Source organism: Urocampus carinirostris, chromosome 15, assembly GCF_059441175.1.
Source record: "Urocampus carinirostris isolate Australia breed hairy pipefish chromosome 15, RoL_Ucar_1.0, whole genome shotgun sequence".
In the NCBI taxonomy this organism is placed as follows: Eukaryota; Metazoa; Chordata; class Actinopteri; order Syngnathiformes; family Syngnathidae; genus Urocampus; species Urocampus carinirostris.
In genome coordinates this window covers 8,704,041-8,724,774 of record NC_142363.1, presented here as the reverse complement: position 1 = coordinate 8,724,774, position 20,734 = coordinate 8,704,041, and the positions used below count along the sequence as shown (strand labels likewise).

The 20,734-nt window shown below is 40.1% G+C and overlaps 2 protein-coding genes across 6 annotated transcripts in view; one reads left to right on the top strand and one right to left on the bottom strand.

Annotated features, from left to right (window-relative positions):
* The window catches only part of atp10d (ATPase phospholipid transporting 10D), a 51,293-nt gene extending 41,434 nt beyond the window's left edge, over positions 1-9,859 (bottom strand). Inside the window, exon 1 of one of the 4 annotated variants that reach the window (XM_088355230.1) lies at positions 9,724-9,859. The gene's annotated coding sequence lies outside the window, so the exon portion shown is untranslated. Of the gene's footprint in view, positions 1-9,581 lie in introns of all 4 variants that reach the window. The other 3 variants (XM_088355228.1, XM_088355229.1, XM_088355231.1) reach the window with 3 other exon arrangements.
* A 751-nt stretch (positions 9,860-10,610) lies between these two features.
* On the top strand, positions 10,611-17,404 carry commd8 (COMM domain containing 8). 2 transcript variants are annotated; one of them, XM_088355027.1, is made up of 6 exons: positions 10,611-10,744; positions 11,752-11,907; positions 13,186-13,338; positions 15,295-15,450; positions 15,769-15,829; positions 17,099-17,404. In XM_088355027.1, the coding sequence occupies exons 1-5, from the start codon at positions 10,700-10,702 to the stop codon at positions 15,787-15,789; spliced, it is 531 nt and encodes a 176-aa protein (XP_088211153.1). In that variant the 5' UTR covers positions 10,611-10,699; the 3' UTR covers positions 15,790-15,829; positions 17,099-17,404. The 2 variants fall into 2 exon arrangements, with proteins under 2 accessions (XP_088211153.1, XP_088211152.1); XM_088355026.1 differs by having other exon boundaries at positions 15,769-17,404.
* The last annotated feature ends 3,330 nt before the right edge of the window (positions 17,405-20,734 follow it).

The following is a 20,734-nucleotide window of genomic DNA, read 5'->3' as shown; positions in this document are numbered from 1 at the left end:
CTTTACTAATGCACACGCAACTTGGCTGTGTCATTTGTTTACAAACATGGAAAGGGCACTTGAGGTGTTGCGTAGTAATTAAGGTTAATACGGAAAAGAAGAAAAACAAAGAGAGAAAGTACTGTATGTATAAAAATATAAATTTTTTCCCTTGTTTTAAAGATATCAATTGCGCCAAAGCAGAGTGCATTGGATCTTCCAATCTTAGAGACTGCTAATATTTTGCTTTTATTTCTATTTTTTGCATGTTTTACAGAGGATCTGTGTCTAAATTTGTTAAAATAGAATTTTCTCATTCCTACTTCCCTATTGTTTGGGCTTTCTTTAAGAGAGTCTGGGTAAGAATTGGATAAAAAAAGCCTGCTTTTTTTCTTCCTTTCAATCTCTACAGTTGGTAATCTTCCTTGGACTCATTTTTGGTTGCATTACACATTACAGATATGTTACTGAGGGGATGGTGTCATAATAGTTTGTAGTTTGCAATAGTCTTTGATCTGTGCAGCCCTTTGAGACTCTTTGTGATTAAGGGCTATATAAATAAACATGACATAAATAAACATGACTTGACCACAGCGACATCTAGTGGACAAATATAAAAACACTGTTTCTTTAAGAACAGCAGCATATTTATAATATTATAATATTTTGAGTATTTAGCAGACATGGGGACTTGAGACTTAGTGACTTGGACTCGAGTCGACTCGAGTCGCTGTTTTTATGACTTGTGACTTGACTTGGACTTGGCAATCTAAGACTCGGGACTTGACTTGTGACTTGACTTGCCCAAGAAAAAAATACTTGGGACTTACTTGGGACTTGAAGGTGAAGACTTGAGACTTACTTGAGACTTGCACATGTGTGACTTGGTCCCATGTCTGGTATTTAGTTTGGAAGCATTTTAGCCTTCAATCAAAAACAAGATGACTCGTAATGTTTGCAAAGCAGACTTTGCATTTTATGGCAGTAGATAAGTGACGCACAAACATTTAAAGAGGTTGGACTATTGAACTATACGGAGACTGACACGCCTTGGGAAAATTCAAGTCGTGGTGGGCAAGGCCTTCTCTCCTGGCCTAAAAAATATCTAAAGATAGATAGATAGATAGATATATACTTTATTCATCCCCGTAGGGAAATTCACACTTCCAGCAGTCTACCCCGTTGTTTATTAACAGATTAACATGATGCCCGAGGGTGCTTGTAGCGGAGTGGATGACGTCACGCCAGTCCAAAAGTTCGACATTCCTGCGGCAGATGGAAATCTTTTCTTTGTGAAAATCCAGGGATACACCACCTCGTGCAAGTCCGCCTCCTCTCCGATTCCCCCCGGCTTTCATGTCTCTGTTTAGCGACGTTGAAGCCGGATTTCTCCAGGTGGCTCCGGGTGGCTACACGTTAGCGTCCGGAATGCTAAACGTGAGCCACGTTTCCGCAAAACACAGCAACTGCGCTCCCTGTGCGCTTCGATGTTTTCAAAAAGCACTCGATGATCTTATTTGGTCGTGAGTTCGCATTTACCACGATTACGGATGGTACCGAAGACTTATAACGCCGCTAGCCGCTTCGCTAGCTTCGGCTTTTCTTCCACCATGGGCCCCTTCATCACGCCGGCACGAGAATTCCTCAGGGCAAGGAGTTGAAATACACGCATTTCTTGTGCGTTAAAACCCATGTCCATAGGATAGAAGTAATCCATAGTGTAGTTGTCAAAACGGGAAGAAAACACCCCGAAGATAGGAGCAGACAATACAACAATTGGGCAGCTGCTGGAAAAGGCAGCCGCTCATCATATGTTGCAAATTATATTTTGTCCATTAATACTTATTTAAATAATTTCAAATGATCGGTCAACTTCCTTTCATTGCTTCTCCTTGGTTGCGCTACTTCCAGATGTGTGCTTTCATATTAAAGCATTTAACCAAAAACATAACAGCCATTAGTGGTTGCTAGGCTCAGAGATCTACCTGGAGTCTTTCACGAAAAGTAATGAAGGCCCTGTCCCATAATATAATTTAGTTTTAGGAAATCAGATTACAAATTGGCATCCTAACGCCCTATCTGGCATTAAAAACATGACTGGTTTCACAAACTGTGATTGGCTAGGGGCAGCAGTACACCAAAGTGATTGTGCCAACAGCCGTTAAACTTGGAGAAAGGCTGCGCAAGGATATGCAGAATATTCTGTCAATTTAATAGCGAAAGATTTGAAAACCTCTGAAGCAAGTAAGCTTTTTGCAAGCGGGAAAAGGTTTTGTCTGCCACTTTCGGCCTAGAGGTAAAATCTTAAGCCCGAGACCAAGCCTAACCCAACCCGATGCGAATTTGGCCAAATCCGAAATTTGGGCCAGGTCTGTACATTGGGGTCTGGCCAAGCGTCTCTCTTACTGACTATTTATTTTATTTGTATCCACCTGTCATTGTTTGTTGTCCGGCCGGCGGGCGGGCGGACAGACGGACGGAGACAAGAATAGAAACTGAAAAAATTCTCATTCTTATGCCCAGTCTTTCACAAAGTTTTGGGGTGAGTTTTGTGCCAGGGTGGCAGACAATCATGTCAGCTCCCTCTAAGTAAGCCTCATGTTATGTCAAGTTAAAACAAATGTTCTTCAAACGTTCACTTTGAGACTTATGATTAAGGGCTTTGCAAATAACATGACTTGACTTCTTTGAGTATTCATCCCCCCCAAAAATCAGGTTTATATATTTAATGTATTATTGCTTATTATTGAAACTAGTATCGCTTTTCAATCATGTTGTTTAACCATCGGGAGGCGCTAAACAATAGACAATGTTCCTTTAATGGTGGTGTCCGTAACTTAAAAAATATTCTTCTTGCTGATGCCATCTTCTGGCTGAAGTCATCATGGCAGCCTCTCTCAGGCTTTTGTGTGCTGCGTGCACATATGTGTCTTTCTTAGGGGCCGGTCACACAGACATTTGCGGCTGAATCAGGGCCAGAAATTTCTGCCTTTGAGGCGGACGCTATTGGACGCATTGAGATCGCTATTCAGACGAGATACAGCGGTGCTTAACACGAGGTCGGAAATTCGCGCGCGGGTGGCAGGGCGAAATTATTTGGCGCAGCTCAATTCTTCAGAGCGCGGGCGAACAGCCTTTCACGAGCGTATTGAGGCTGAACCACGGCCAGAAATTTCTGACCGCGAAGCAGATGCTGTTGGGCGCTGTTGGACGTTTAGAGACCGCCATATAGACGAGATAGAGCAGTGCTTTACTCGCGGTCGGAAATTTTCACGTGGTTGGCCGCGTTCAAAACTTTTGAGCTGCTCAAAAGTTTGAGCACATGTTAAACCGCGTGCCGCACACGTGGTCAACACGAGGAAATGACGCGGAAATGACGCGGAACGACGTGCTCTGGCCGCGGCCAGGGCGTGCTTACACATGGGTAGGACGGGAAATTTCAGCGGGTAATCGTGGGTGGAGCATGGTAATAGCATGTTCTGCGCCTGTATCGCGGTGTTATTACGTGAAATTAGCGTATTACACGTGTGACAGTCAAACGCCTTTCTCCGCGTATAAACAGCGCGAATGCCGAGCACACGTCAGTTGTGCTCGTGACGTCAAGGGGGTGAACATGGATCCCCGTCAGCGTAGTTTCTCTTCATTCCGAATAAATCTTTCGGTGCATTCGCAATTGTCGCAGCAAGGCTTTAATGCTAGGACCTTAGCTTGGCTTTTGGGGTTTGGGTTGGCATTTGGACTGTATTTGAAATTGCCCTTTTCTTACTTTCCCCATTTTCATCCACCAATTAAAAAATACCGCAAGCCCGCGCGAGAATTCATACTACCCTCCCCCACACCCTCTACCTCCTTTCCTCAAGCCTAATGCGCTAGGTGGCCGTAACACCTCAGATGAAAGTAAGATAAAAGCAGATAGGCGCGGTGAATAAAATATAAACAGCAAAGCTTATTTGAACTCAGTTAACACATACTCAATAGAAAGAATATTTAAAGAATATTTAAATGTAAACTTTTTAAGGACACCTCAAACTACGCACCCCACTTTTAAGTTACATTTTTTTGTAAATATGAGTCTTTTAAGCTGTAGTTCCACTTCTTTAGTATTAAAAACAAAATTATATAGACATGTCCTTATAAACAACAACCTTCACCTCTTTCTGGGAAGTACTGTACAGATTATTATGACAAGAGTTATTAGTCACGTGATGTTAGAATCTAACAAAGTATTGTTAAACAAGACAACACTTTGACAAATTCCACATAATCTAATTTGAATTTATATATCAAGGGTCAGAAATCAATGGCTCACGAGCCATACATGGTTCTTTTCATGAGTACATCTGATTAGGAGATAGAAGAGTAATGCACAATTATTTACTGAATTGTTTCATGTGAGGCCGAATGGCGCACGTTCAAAGCCGGGAAAACACTGCCTTATCAAAAAGAGCGGTCCAAAATATGTAGGGCACATTCGCAACTATAGCTGCTACTAACGATTACATTGATAATCAATGAATCAGGTGATTATTCCTTCAATTAATCAATGAATCGGATTTTTTAAAGACATTATTTTTTTTCAAATATTGAAGTTTTGGACAGATGGATAAATAGTGCACAATACAACTGAATATTTTATCATATAATATGATAAAAAAACCAAAGTGTTTGACAAAAAACAATAAACAAAAATCCATACAAATATATGCTATACACCAGCAAATGTGTAAAATACTCTTTTCCTGCCACCTCATCCAAAGATCATATTACAGTTAGACTTATCACACATAACAAAAACGAAGTGCAATAAATTACATTTTCATGTGTAGCAAAATTTTTATTTGCCAAAAAATATAAAAGATGTAAATGCACTTTTGAAACGGTTGTCAACAAATTTGGGGTTTGGTTAAATCTTTGAATTTGATTAACATTCCCAATGTGCAAATAATGTACAAAAGGCTTGAAAAGCTGTCCCTTGTGTTGAGATAAACACGTCATCATAATTATTTTTCTTTTTACTGTATTTACTGTAGCTTATCATTTATTTTCATATTTCTTCTCTGTATTTCTGCAGCACTCTCTGTTTCCTTGTTAACCCGTTAGTGTTTGACTGTTTATGCCAATTTTGTTTGTATTGAGGCAATGTTTGATAAAATATAATAAAAAAACAACAACATACCTACGGTAACGGTCTCGAATCACCCTCTGCCGAACCGAAGTGACACTACAACTTTACAATTTAACGAGATCCAATGCACTTATTTACATTGATTAACGTGCTTAGTGGCTCATAAATTGCACAACACGATGAAAACAATGAGGTAATTAGTTGCCATTGGTATTAATAATTGGTTTTAATCTATCTCATCGATTCCTTGTTGCAGCCCTATTCTAAACTCCATTTTACAGTCAGTGTGTCAAAACAATATATTCCATTCCTACATTGGGTTGCTGAGAACTCCTTCAAATGGGAGCTCATTAAACTATGTATGTTCACTGATACTTTAAGATGAAAACCAACAGAACAAACTGTAAATACCACAAAACATCAGCAAACTACTCAGAGCAATTTGGTGAGCAGTAGAGGTCGCCGGATCTCTGCACACAACACTCCTTTCGCTCTCTTGCTCAGTGCGGTCTGCGCCTTAAGTCTATCTATCTATCTACCTTGGTCATATCCCTCAAGAGGGGTGACTGACAGCAAGACAACACATACAATAACAAATAAAATAAAAGGGAAAAAAATAGCAAAAAAAAAACGCACAAAAAAATGTTTGGACCATGGCCAACCCAATTGCCCAAACACCCAAACAAGTTAGGCACCTGGGCACCCAAGTTGGTCATGCTTTCGTCCCTCCAGATGAAACGGGACACCAGAAAGCGGCCATGTCACTCGGGTCAGGGTGACACAACACACTCTTTTGTTCAACAGCAGGGCCCGACAGCTTTCACTGGTTTACCCCTGCCGCATCATACGGGTGCCCAGCCCATCCTTAAGAACGCGTCCACAATCCCACTATCCTTTCACAACACCTCTCCACTCCTTTCTATCACTAACAAGAGCTCTAGCTTCCATTATATTTAGACCTCTTTCCTGCAGTCCACTGATAACACCATTCATCCACGTCAACCGCGGCCTTCCTCTTGGTGTCCTTCCATTGACTTCTGCTCTGTAGATCCTCTTCACCATTCGCTCCTCATCCATCCTCTCCATGTGTCCAAACCAACCGAGTACTCTCTTATCAACACGCTTGCTCAGTTCCACAACTACTCCAGTTTTGTCTCTCACAATCTCATTTCTCAATCTATCCAATCTAATCTAGTCCTAAAACACTTCATCTCAAAAACATTCAATTTCCTTCTTAAATCTGCGTTCAGGCTCCAAGTCTCTGCACCATTCAACACAGTCGGCCCAATCACACTCTCATACAGTCCCCTCTTAACATCATACTCATACTCTTGTTGTTCATCACTCTCCTCAGAGCACCCAAAACCTTGCTTCCTTGATTGACTCTGTGCAATACCTCGAACTCCATTCCACCAACTGCAGCCAGATCACAACCCAAGTACCTAAAGCTTTCAACTTCTTCCAGCACCAGTCCATGCAACCTGATTTCTAACGTCATGCCCACTCCATCACGTGAACACTTCATCACCTTACTCTTCACCACATTGACACATAACTTACGCCTATCACACACTCTTCCAAACTCCGTTACCAACCTTCTCAATGTTTCCTCAGAATCAGCCACAAGCGCTGTGTCATCTGCAAACAACTGACTTACCTGCCACACTGTTCTACTGTTGTCCATCATCTCTACACCTCTGCCAAATACTCTTGCATTCACCTCTCTCACCACACCATCCATGTACACATTAAACAGCCATGGTGACATCACATACCCCTTACACATGCTCTGCTGTTCATATAAAAACTCTTCAATGCTTCCAACAACTTTCCACCCACTCCATACATCACCATCACTTGTCACAACGCCGCTCTATCAACTCTGTCATACGCCTTTTCCAAGTCCATGAAGCCAAATAAACATCCTTACCTTTTGCAAAATATTTCTCACACACCTGTCGTACTGCAAACACCTGATCCACACATCCTCTTCCTTTCCTGAAACCACTCTGCTCTTCCATCACCACCTAATTCGTTCTTTCTCTCACACTCTCGCCTTAAGTAAATACAAAAATATCCTTATCGTTTGCAGTATTTCGTGACATTGTCACAAGAGAACTTTGCTTGCACCTTGTTTTGAAACCATCATTTAGCACAAAGATGACAATCAAAATGAGCCTCAACACCTTTAAGTAGTTGCGGGAGGGAGACAAATTTGAAGTGGTATATTTATATTGATAATGGACACGAGCTCTGACATTATTATTAAAGAGATTTGCTGAACTCATCAAATGACAAACAGTGAAATAAAATGTGCTGAAGAATTAGATTTTGTGTGGAGAGTGGATTTTTCGGTATTGCTGAATTTTGTCACAAAATACATGGTGTAGCTCTTTCAAAAAACAAATCAAAATATTTTGGCTTTTTGTGGCTCTTTGGGTCAAAGAAATTCTCGACCCTTGTTTTATATCGTCGCTGTCATGTGATGACAACTTCCATTTTTCTGTGCTTATTATCCAAATCGTCCCTGAATGGTTTAGTTACGATTTGTTAATGGGGTAAACGTTATCTGAATCTGTCACTATCTGATGTATTGTTATTTGCATGTAAGACCACACAAAGATTAATACTGGGTTTTTTCATCCTCTTGAAAAAAACAAACTATTTTGGAGGCAGTTTTGTCACGTGGCAACAACAATATATTGCCTTAGAGTTGAAAGACTGCATTGTTTTAAATGCTGCAAATCTTAGGTTATTGTTCCGTTTCATTTCCAGGTTTAATGCCCATTAACTAGGTCAGTGTTTTTCAACCAGTGTGCCGGGGCACACTAGTGTGCCGGGAGACCTTGTCTAGTGTGCCGCAGGAAATTTCCCGATATTATCTTTCCATGAAAAAAGCATGCCATTGTTTAGTGTCTTTCGTTTTATTCCAGTGGTCATCCAAAAACCTTTAACATTTACCTACCCGGCAGCAGTTTCCTATTCTTTTACCCTTTATATATTAATTATGAGGTAGACAGGGAAATGTTATTCATAACCTCTTTTGTTTGATGAGGCTGTTCAAGATTGTACTCCAATAAAAATAATACAATTAATCAGTGTAAAAATATTGCTTTTAATCGTACTCATTTTAGATTGATAATTTCTTATTTAAAAATGAAAAAACAGAAAAAGTTAATGCAGTAAAATAAAAACTTGCAATGGCAGATCTTTTTGCTCAAAGAATTATTTTTGCAAGGTATTGCACAGAGTGAATCAAGGAAGCAAAGTTTTGGGTGCTCTGAGGAGAGTGATGAGCAACAAGAGTATGAGTATGGATGTTAAGAGGGGACTGTATAAGAGTGTGACTGTGTCGGCTTTGTTGTATGGTGCAGAGACTTGGAGCCTGAATGCAGATTTGCGAAGGAATTAAATGTTTTTGAGATGAAGTGTTTGAGGGGTATGTTATGAGTGACAAGATTGGATAGATTGAGAAATGAAACTGTGAGAGACAGAACTGTAGTAGTAGTGGAACTCAGCAAGCGTGTGCATAAGGGAGTACTCGGTTGGCTTGGACACATGGAGAGGATGGATGAGGAGCGAATGTTGAAGAGGATCTACAGAGCAGAAGTAAATGGAAGGAGACCAAGAGGAGGGCCGCGATTGACATGGATGGATGGTGTTATCAGTGCACTGCAGGAAAGAGGTCTAAATATAATGGAAGCTAGAGCTCTTGTTAGTGATAGAAAGGAGTGGAGAGGTGTTGTGAAAGGATAGTGGGATTGTGGACGCGTTCTAAGGGATAGGCAGGGCACCCGTATGATGCGGCAGGGGTAAACCAGTGAAAGCTGTCAAGCCCTGCTGTTGAACAAAAGAGTGTTTTGTGTCACCCTGACCCGAGTGACATGGCCGCTTTCTTGTATCCCGTTTCATCTGGGAGGGACGAAAGTATGACCAACTTAGGTGCCGAAGTGCCTAACTTGTCTGGGTGTTTGGGCATTTGGGTTGGCCGTGGTCCAAAAATGTTTGTTTGTGTTTATTTGCTATTTTTTCCCCTTTTTTATTTTCCTTGTTATTTTATGTGGTTGTCTTGCTGTCGGTCACCTCTCGTGAGGGATATGACCAACGTAGCTAGAAGAATTATTTAAAAATATTATTTTTTTGAAAAATAAAAAAATATGCATTAAAACTTGTAAAGGTGATAAATATAGTTAAATCCCAAATTACTGTAAAATTATTAACCAAAATAAATAACCCGTATTACCTTTAGATCCACGGTGACCAGAAACAATGCTAAAAATGTTGCACTGTCAATTTAGGCGACATGATAATTTAAGCTTTAAAAATTAAAAAAAAAGAATTAATATCATAATAACATTTTCGACAGAGTGTGCCTCAAGATTTTTTACGACTAAAAAAGTGTGCCTCGGCTCAAAAAAGGTTGAGAAACACTGAACTAGGTGATCTAACGCCGGTTTACATCCCATGGCAGACTTACCCTGTTTTGAAAGTCGAGTTTGCGGGTCGAATTAGTACTACAAGTATTCCATGTGCAGTATCGACTGATCGGATTGCACAAACAGCATTGTAGGATCATAAATAGCAGTTGAAATGTAAGGTATACCGTACTGTAGTCGCACCCATTCGCACGTTCCCCTTCCGCTACCAAGGGAGTGGGTGTCGTAACGTGACCAGTCAAACGTTATAATCTTGTGTTATCGTGAATCGTAGAGTGTTAGCAATGAAGGCATATAAACAAACAAGACTTTTACTGCCGTATTTTTAAAATTGCCCAAGCTTTTCGATGTATGATGTGATATTCGTGAACGTAACGGCATACTTCAAAGAGCCATAGTCGGCTCTTTGAAGTGAACTACATTTTTTCACCCACTTCCGCTTTTTTCCAATTGATGGCGCATGCCAGGGAGGATTTTAAAATCAGAGCTTTGGGGGTCCTGAGCTCCAATGGTGTCTGGCTGTTTTTAAATTTCCTTTTTCGTTTCACTTAGAGTAATTTAGGATCATTCAACACTGTTCAGGGGTGTCACTACACTTTGTGTTTAGTAGAAACACTAATACTACACCATGCCCAGTTTATACTCCATCCATTATCTGCGCCGCTTATGCCCAGTAGGGTCGCAGGGCAGTGGGCAGGGGACGCCCTGAACAGGTTGCCAGACAGTCGCAGGGCACATAGAGACAGACAACTCACTCGCTCATTAACGCTAAGGGGCATTTTGACCGACCAATTAACCTAAAATGCATGTTTCTGGAATGTGGGAGGAAACTGGAGTGCCCGCAGGAAACCAACGCAAGCAAGGGGAGAGTATGCAAACATGCAGTGTTGCTTATTATTCGTAGCAAACTATGTTATATTGCGTACATAATTTGAAATGATCAAAACATATCAATAATACAGATAAAACGTATGAGTTGACGAGTATAAATAATGCTAAAAGCGACAACAACAACAAATCCGAAGAGCCGTTCGGGAGCCGAGCTAAAAAAGCCAGCTCTCTAAAAAGGTCCAGAATTCACATGACTATTTCAATGCCGCATTTCAGAGTCACGTGACAAACTAGCATCACGTGACAAGAAAGCGGAATTCAAAGAAGTATGGCAGTCCACCTGAACAATTTGCCTGTCACAGAGTGTGCTAAAGTAAGTGCAAATGAGCAACTAATTGGCAAAACCTGGATGACAGAACTGGGAGTTTAATGTTATGTCATCGATCTAATTTTGTTGCAATTGAAGTACGGCTGCTCCTATGGGTTGTGTAAGAAAGGATGTTAAACGAAAAAAGGTGTTCCAAAGACTCTTCTCGTCGCTAAGATTGTCGTCACTAAGGATGTAAAGAACTAAAGGAAATGCACTTTTTGTGTTTTTTTCAGCCATTGGTTTAAGATGTGCAAGTTTGCGATTCGGTCTTCTGTTATGTGACAGTGACATCCCTGCAAACATGGGATCGTTTTGGAGGTGATCAAGCATCCCCAAATTCAACCCAAGCACCTCCATAAATGATGCAATTTCTTTTAACTCTCTTCCTCAACAAATGACAGGATAGGCTTAAAGATGATGAAAAACGCTTGATTAGTAAACATCCTCCATTAAATTTGACATATAGGCTACATTGTCAATTCATTAAATTCTGTAAAATGTCTAAATGCAATCGATATATAGTTAAGAATAGTTATTCCGTCGACCTCTAGTGTGTATATATATATATATATATATATATATATATATATATTAGCGATATCGATATATTTATCTTCATCGCTTATTCTCAGTAATGTCGGGCGGGTGCTATCTTTTCGTGCAACATCTTCGGGCAGTGGACATCCTGAACTGGTTGCCAGCCAGACGGATGACACACAGAGACATACAACTTACTTGCTCATTCACAACTAGTGACAATTTGGACCTAACATGCATGTTTTTGGAATGTGGGAGGAAACCGAGGTGCCCAAAGGAAATCCACAGAAGCGCGGGGAGAACATGCAAACTCCCCACAGGAAGGCTGTTAGCTGGATTTGAACCCATGGCCTAACATATAATACATATATTATATATATATATATATATATATATATATATATATATATATTAGACTGAGATGATTTGCAACACTTGTCTCCACATGTTCTGACGCCCTTTTGTGTTTGTAGCTGTGTCACAGGGTAGTGGACGGAGTCTGTGGCCGAGAATCCCCTCGCAGAGGAGACTACAGTGTCACTTGGAGTCTGGAGGAATGGTTGGAGCTTGTCAACTCCTTGGCAACAGTGTTTAGGAGGGCGGTAGGAAACAACAGCTCTGATGAAGAGGTGAGAAAGTATAAGGGAGTCTTTGACATTATTGGGCGCGTTACTGAAAAAAAAAGGAATTACCGTACAATTCGGACTTTAGAGGGCACCTGATTGTAACCCGCACCCAGTATATATTTTTTTGTACATACATAAGCTGAAGCTTACTATAAGCAACATCTGCCTACTTTGAAACATGAGATATTAACATAGAAAGAGTTTTAATTATATACGGTACCTTATAATGTTCCGCCGGCCCGCCTGTGTATCGCTACTGGTGATAGAAGAACGAATACGCACGCGCATATAAACTGACTCTCGATTTCAGTATTTTATTTTATAGTTGTAAATAACACTTAGATGTTACAAAATATCGGTAGGGCTCGATTACGCGTCCTCGTACTCTGTGCTTGAGACGGCACCACCGTAACTGTACTCTTTTGTAGTTTGTTGGTACAAATAACTAGCTCACCCTCACAATTGATAAATATATGTCTGTACAATGTCACCAGTAACTGAAATACGTCATACCAAATACATTTGGAAAGCTTAAACTCTTGGCATTCAAGATATGATCACCATTAAGTCCCCTGGTGATCTCAAACATCTTTGAATGTCCGCGATTTTATTTATTTATTTATTTGTTTCGCTAGGCTTGGTGTATTGCAAAAATGATTTTACAAACAAAAATACCAAAACTGCACTACATCACCATCAATTCTGTGCTCACATTCGCCCTAGTGATTTCATTGTTTCTGTATAAGCAACCCACACGATGCCTACCATTCGCAACAAATACCCGCTTATAAACTGACCCCCTGATTTCAGTATTTTATTTTCTAATTGGTAATACCACTTAAATGTTACTATATCTGGTAGGGAGAATATCAGAATATCAGTAGGGATCAATTATGCGTCCTCGTACTCTGTGCTTGAGAGGGCGCCACCGTGACTACTCAGTTGTAGTTTGTACATATAACTAGCTCACTCTCACAAGGTTATCAGGGATGTGTTGTTGGCGGATTGAGGATTATCTGTTGATTTGTGAGCAAAGGAATAACCATCATCGATTTTAAGACATAATCCACGATCTGATTTTAAATAGTAGCGGAATAACGCATCATGTAATGACCGGCGAGTTTCGTTTTATCAATAACGTGTTCCAGTACTCATTATCGAGAAAAGTAATAGCGTTTTACGAACGCAATTACTTTGTAACATGTTACTCCCAACACTGATGGTGATAAGCTTTCGTCTTGTAGTGTGAGATTCCCAATGTTTCTTAATGAATATGTGTAGGTACTGGTTGGCCTGAAAGAGTTGAAAAGCAGCCACTCAGGAATTGCACTCGATGTGCTTAAAGCCAGACGAGAGGAGATTTACCATGCTCTGCTTGCCAGAACCAACTCTATCTCCTCTGCTGTATTACAGGACTTCGACTGGCAGCTAAAGGTGAGTTTATGCTCAACATCATCCGACATGATTTTGAGTTCTGTGTATAAAACACAAAAGAAAATTTGCCAAGAAATACTATCAAAAACCGTATACCACACGGTTGATCAACTTCCAAAATTTTCTCGTTTTAAAAATCGCATCATTATTCACACGTGTGTTTGTGGCTTTTTATTTTTATATTTATTTATTCACACAGCCACTTAACAAAAGTAAACAAGAAAACCTATGCACAAAAAATAGCTGTACAATACAAGCAATGACCAATATGGGTTTTTCAGGGCCAATACCGATTATTTGTATTTAGAGGAGGCCAATAACCGATGTTTGAAGCTGATATTCCTTTGTGCAAAAGCTTAAAACATGGCATAATAAATTTTAAATGAAAAAAAAGAAACAAAGAATATATGTTATGAATTCAAATAAAACTTTAATATTGGTCCGAGAAACTTACAGCAAATAAATAAGAATTTCAACACAACTAAGATGACTAATCTTTCACTTTCACATGACTAATGAGTGTGGTATTTTGTAGTTTCCCCAAAGCCACCCGACAGAAAATGTTCGATGTGTGACTTACAAACAGTAGACCGGGAGTCAGATTTTAACTTCAATTCAAACATTTGTTTACACGGGGAAATCCAATAATGCTGTAGTTACAGCAATCAGTGAACAACTATATGCAATAAACATGCATTACAATAAGGCTACTGTAGCACACTATTAGAGGTAAGATCAGGCCGAAAAAAAATCCAGCTCGACCTGACTCTGCTTGCGGGCATAAAAGCCCGAAACCAGTGATTATTTTGATTTAAAGGACTGGGCTTAAAGTAAACCCGAAGCTGCACTTCGCCTTCATACGTACTATGGCGCTAAAGTGTACACTTTCTTGGGCTGAAGTGCGCACAACACCAAAATGCAGCGTCAAGGTGCAATTTTGGGTTGACTTTGGGCTTCGTCCCTCGAATCAAGTGTGCACTTCGGCACCGAAGTACGTGTGGCGCTGAGGTTCAGTGCCGAAGTGTTACTTAAGTAAAAGTACTGTTACTTCAGAATAATATCACTCAAGAACAAATAAAAAGTAGTCATCCAAATAATTACTTGAGTAAGAGTTAGTGCATGCTGTACAGTTCCTTCACAAAGAAAAAAAGAGACGAGAGAGAGAGAAGCCTGGCGTGGCTGGACTTGATGATTGACATTTTATGAAATTCAGGCAGGGATTGGGTCCGGTCCCATGATCTTACCTCTACAGTCTAAAACATTCATTACTCTAAGGCTACTGTAGTACGCTATATACAGCCTACGAGTGTACTACTAGTTGTGATCTTGAATATTATAGCATTTAGCTACATTAGGTTGCCTCCAGTGTTTGTGATGTTCAAATAAAATGTCTTTTTTTGGGGAGTTAAGATCTTATTGCCACATCAACAGTTTTTTGTAAAAAAAAAAAAAAAAAAAGCGTAATTTGTGTTTAAATCTTAATGAGTGTAAAAAAAACTGACTATTGTTATAAAATACCTCAAAATGTATGTAGTTAGTTCCAGATTGAGGGAGAATGGTTATATTTGATTCAACGACACATTGTTTTACTGAACCCAGCGAACATCATTGAGTTTGCAGTTCTAATAAGATGGTGAAAATGTTTTTTTAAAGCTTCTTTTTAAAAACTGCATCAGTATATATGAGATTGTTTGGTGAACAAAATATCAGTGGCAGTAAGTAGCAACTTAAATATTGTCCTGTAAGTACAACATTTAACATTTGCATAATAAAACAATCAAAATGTTTTGGGGAAAATTTAGGGTTTTTTTTTCAAATACTTTTGAATTAAAAATCACACATTATACAAGTTTTAACACTGTGCTTAAATCAAGGTAAAAAACAATGTTTTTATGTAATGTTTACATTTTCAATGTATTAAGAAACTGAGATTTTCTGTGCATCCCTTAAATCCAGCTTGCATTGTCCAGTGACAAGATCTCAGCTCTTCAGACTCCACTGTTGAGTCTTAATCTGGATATAAGGGAGAATGGAGCCCTCAAGCCTGCAACCATAGAGATGAACAGAGAAGAGCTAAATACACTAATAACTTCACTAGAGGCCACCAATAAGGTAAACAAGTGCTCTGCACGCCCAGGTTAAAGGTATTCCCAAGAATGGAACACCCAAGATGTCTTTATTTGGTTCTAAGTATTTTGTTTTTATGTGAGATGTCTATTTTGAAGTTTCGTAGCAACTTTGGCTTTAATCTCCAGATGAAATGACTCTGGGCCCCAAAACATCCTTATTGGTTTATCCTTAGTGTTAGAAATGCCCTTACTGAGGTAATTGTGAGAGCAAAAAAATGTACTTGCAAAATACAGTAGAAGTTAATCTTTCACAATGATGAAAAACTTGAGAACTCAACACCTTTTTTTTTCTTTCATACAGGTGCTGCTGCAGTTGAAATAATTTGATTTATTGACCCTCTCCCCACATTAAACTTGAAATGGTAAAGTGATGCCCTGTCACAACTAACTTTACCTAACTTATACTGCTTTTTACCCATTCATGAAAATCTTTACAAGATGGCTCAGGTTTCCCCCAAGGTCTCAAAAACTTAGTCAAATTTCATAGCTAAAAATAAAGGCATTTAATAGGTCTTAAATCTTTTCTACAAGTCTTAAATTTAACTCTCAAGTGTCTTAATTTTCCCCCTGTCTTATTTTGGTAGTGCTAATTACTGTATAATAAGTGCACCAACCAAAGTATGGAACGTTGTGTTGGAATATTTTGTTTTATTTTCTCCCACTTTAGCGATCTCTAACCCGCTTTTGTCATCAGAGTAACTTAGGGATGGGAAAGTGTAGGTATAACCTGTTGAGGTTGAGTGATTCCAAGTATAACTGGGTTCTGGCTGTACCAGGGAATGAGTGGGTAAGGGTAATGGCGGCAGTTAGGCACATACCCTCCGCAACAAAGTCACGCAGCTGATGCCCTGAAACTGTCATGGCTGGGGTGTCTGGCACAGGGGGTTCAACAGGGGTAGATAAGCACGGACCGTCATCAAGGGTTCGCCTGGCTGACATCCCCAACCCGTTGCGGCAGTTTGCACCCTCACCACCCCAGACGGTTTGGCCTGGTCTTCACACAGTCACCTGCTTCCGCGCCTCCGTGTTCAAGGGTCAGAGCAAATTGTCGCCTTGACGCACCGGTGTGGCCGGGTCGTCACCGGCGGGGTTCGGTTCCGCTGCGTGGTCAGTGCGTACACTGCGGCATTCCCGATAATCAGGCCTGTCCTCCTTACAGCACGCAAATCTCCTCAGCACCCTGGTTGGTCTATGCCCGTCTTTGACCACAGTGCGGTCTTGCTCACGGCCGCCTCAGTCCCACCCTTAGGATTGGCTGCAGCTGGGTTGGGGACCAGTCCCCCCTCTGTGCCAGCACGGTCCCGATGCCGGGGTTTTAAAGTTCCCCGCCGTAGCAGCCGGGGGGCGCCGGAGCCAGTCACTCCTCTGTGGCAGCCCCTTGCGTCTGTATGCCAGACTAAGTGCACGATTGGACCTAAATTTCATCGAATGTGGTATTTAAGGGAGTTTAAAAAGTCTTAATTTTGAATGGAAAAATCCTGGGGGAACGCTGTGGCTCCTGTTTCAACTAATATGTAAGCATGGGAGTGAGCTATGCCACGATGACAGCAAGAAAAAACCCAAAACAAAATCATGTTGTTTTTAAATGTACTGATTTTTTTTTTTTTTCTTCTTCTGTAAAATGTTTGAAGAAGCTTCATCAGGACTCAAGGCAATGTCTCAAACAACAGTCAACACTTCCATGGACTTCTTTTGAGCAACTTTGATGTTGTTTTTTTTGTCGAACACAAAATCATGTTTAGAAATGATTTTGTATAAGTTATTTTCTTTTTTGTAAATTAATCATACACAAAGTGTGACCTATGGATTTTACTTCAGCAATACAGTATTTACAATGATTGTTTAGTGTGGACAAAACCAAAGTGCTGGGGATATCCATGATTTCCTCCCATCTACTTACAAGACAGAATGATAATAAAGGATCCACTAACATTTAATTATAAGGAAAGTTGATATGAAGTATAACAGGCATTTGGACCATAAAACCTACTTTACCCTTTGAAGCTTTTAGGAATATAAGAGGATCACAGCACCAAATATGACGTGGACAAAAAGTGTTGAATAAATAAGTAACAGAATTTTAATGAAAAGCATATTTTTGTATTTGAAAATGTACTTGTGATTTTTTTATCAGTAGTGGGCTGTGAGGGCCTGCAAAACCTTCACTTCTGGTGTAAAAAAAAATACCTGATGTAAATTATATTTTGTCCACCCAATTCTTGTTAATTATCCATCCATCCATTAGCTGCACCGCTTATCCTCAGTAGGGTCGCGGGGGTGCTGGAGGCCATCCCAGCTATCTTCGGGCAGTGGGCAGGGGACACCCTGAAGACAGACAACTCACTCGCTCATCCACACGTAGGGACAATTTGGACCAGCCAATTAACCTGACATGTATGTTTTTGGAATGTGGGGGGAAACCCACGCAAGCACGGGAAGAACATGCAAACTCCACACAGGAGGTTCAATCTCATGATCTCAGAACTATGCCGCACACGCGCTAACCACTGCGCCGTCGTGCTGCCCCTTTTGTTAACTAATGACTGATAAATAAAGCCACAAATGATGGTAAACAGAAGACTCTAAGACTTTAATTGTAAGCTTCCTTTCATTGCTTCTCACTTGTATGCACTGCTTGCAGATGTATACTTTCATATCTCACTATTTAACCAATCAAATTTCAGGATTACTTGTTGTTAGGCTCAGGAATTTGCCCATAGGCCTTTAAACATTTTTGAGAAAGCGTCCCCGCAGCACAATATTGCTGTGATATCTCTGAAGGTTCAGCCAATCAAATTTCAAATTGGTTAATATTCTTGTGGGCCTAGAGAAATTTTACGTTTCTCACAAAAAAAAATAGGGGGCGGCAATTCACCAAAATGATCACGGTAACTGGCCGCCGTATATATTAATGTTTTTTTGTGTGTCACAGCTGTAGATGCAATAAGGATTTTATATCCATAAAATAGGTATTGAGGGTTGAATTGATTCAGACTAGTAAAGGACTTGAAAAAAGGAAGAAAAACTTGCAAAAAAATATACATAAAAAGTGAAATTGGAATACAAATATTGGAGAGAAAATGAAAAGAGACCGTTTTTTGGGGGGTCCCAATACCAATAATAATGTAACATTATGCTCAAAATGAAAAAGAAATTCTGAAATATCTGTTACCCTACAAAATAACTAGCATTTATTTCTTCACTTTACCACAAGATGTCACTGCGTAAAGGGAGACTATGGATGAACAGGAAGTCTGGTTACCAGAGTCGAACCCATGATCTCAGATCCGTGACACAGTTGCACTAACCACTCGTCTGCTGCCCGAGTTACATAGTGTTCTTGTCTGATTATTTGTGATCTAAGGCAGTCTTTTTCCATGTCTTCAACTTTTCACTTTCAACTCTCAGCAACGTTTGCTTTCCTGGACTGTAAAACCGGGTTCCCACTGATCTTTGAAAAGTCTTAAAAGGCATTGAACTCATTATTCTAAATATAGGGGCCTTAATTGACTAACCCTTTTTGTGGTAGTTCAATAGATAATCAGTGTCCTTAAAAATAAAAAATTCATTACAGTGAACATCAGCATGAAGGCCTCCAAAGGTGCCTGAGATTCTTACTTTGCTTGTAGTTTTCACAGATTTTAAAACATTGAAGCTACGATCACATGCAACCTGAGTACAGAAAGGCTCAACAGGAATTTATATACCAGCGCAATTACATGGTAAGCATCTGTCAGGAGGTTCTATTTTTTTTTTCTTTTTCTTTTTTTTTCTTTTCTACTTTTTCCTCTTTTGTTTCTTTTTTGTCTAGCATTTTTTTCCCTCGTTTTCTTATTTGTTCCCACTTTTTCCTTCCTTTTTCTCATTTGACTTGTATTCTTTTGATTCTTGTAGCCTATTTTCCCCCCTTTTTTGTAGTATATTGTTTCTCTTTTTGAGTTTATTTTTTTTGTTCTGTTATTTCTTTTTTCCTTGTCTTTTTTCCTTTTTCTTAGCTACAGTGCATCCGGAAAGTATTCACAGCTCTTCGCTTTTTCCACATTTTGTTATGTTACAGCCTCATTCCAAATTGTATTAATTTAATCTCTTATCTCAAAATTTTACACAAAATCCTCCATTATGACAATGTGAAAAAGTTTTTTTTTTTTTTTTTTTTTTTTTTTTTTTACTTTTTTGAATTTATTAAAAATAGAAAACTAAGAAATCACATTTACATAAGTATTCACAGCCTTTGCTTAATACTTTGTTGATCCACCTTTGGCAGCAAATACAGCCTCAAGTCTTTTTGAATATGATCCTACAAGTTTAGCACACCTATCTTTTGGCAGTTTTGCCCATTCTTCTTTGCAATAAGTCTCAAGCTCAATCGGGTTGGATGGGAGACGCTTGTGCACAGCCATTTTCAGATCTCTCCAGAGATGTTCGATCGGATTCAAGTCTGGACTCTGGCTGGGCCACTCCAGGACATTCACGGAGTGGTTCTGAAGCCAATCTTTTGAGATCTTGGCTGTGTGCTTTGGGTCGTTGTCCTGCTGAAAAATGAACCTTCGCCTCAGCCTGAGGGCAAGAGCGCTCTGGAGCAGGTTTTCATCCAGGATATCTCTACATATTGCTGCATTCATTTTTCCTTCTATCCTGACTAGTCTGCCAGTTCCTGCTGCTGAAAAACATCCCCAGAGCATGATGCTACCACCACCATGCTTCACTGTAGGGATGGTATTGGCCTGGTGATGAGCGGTGCCTGGTTTCCTCCAAACATGGCGCCTGGCATTCACACCAAAGACTTCAATCTTTGTCTCATCAGTCCAGAGAATTTTGTTTCTCATGGTCTGAGAGTCATTCGGGTGCTTTTTGGCAAATTCCAGACGGGCTTCCATGTTCCTTTTACTAAGGAGTGGCTTTCGTCTGGCCACTCTACCATACAGGCCTGATTGGTGGATTGCTGCAGAGATGGTTGTCCTTCTGGAAGGCTCTCCTCTCTCCACAGAGGAACGCTGGAGGTCTGACAGAGTGACCATCGGGTTCTTGGTCACCTCCCTGACTAAGGCCCTTCTTCCCCCATCACTCAGTTTAGAAGGCCGGCCAGCTCTAGGAAGAGTCCTGGTGGTTCCAAATGTCTTCCATTTACGAATAATGGAGGCCACTGTGCTCATTGGGACCTTCAAAGCAGCAGAATTTTTTCTGTATCCTTCCCCAGATTTGTGCCTCAAGACAATCCTGTCTCGTAGGTCTACAGACAGTTCTTTTGACTTCATGCTTGGTGTTTG

Bases quoted from the DNA above. Each gene is read 5' to 3' on its own strand.
- commd8 (XM_088355027.1), top strand. From the start codon at position 10,700: ATGGCAGTCCACCTGAACAATTTGCCTGTCACAGAGTGTGCTAAA. The intron at 10,745-11,751 runs GTAAGTGCAAAT...TTGTGTTTGTAG, and splicing joins CTGTCACAGAGTGTGCTAAA to CTGTGTCACAGGGTAGTGGA. The intron at 11,908-13,185 runs GTGAGAAAGTAT...GAATATGTGTAG, and splicing joins ACAACAGCTCTGATGAAGAG to GTACTGGTTGGCCTGAAAGA.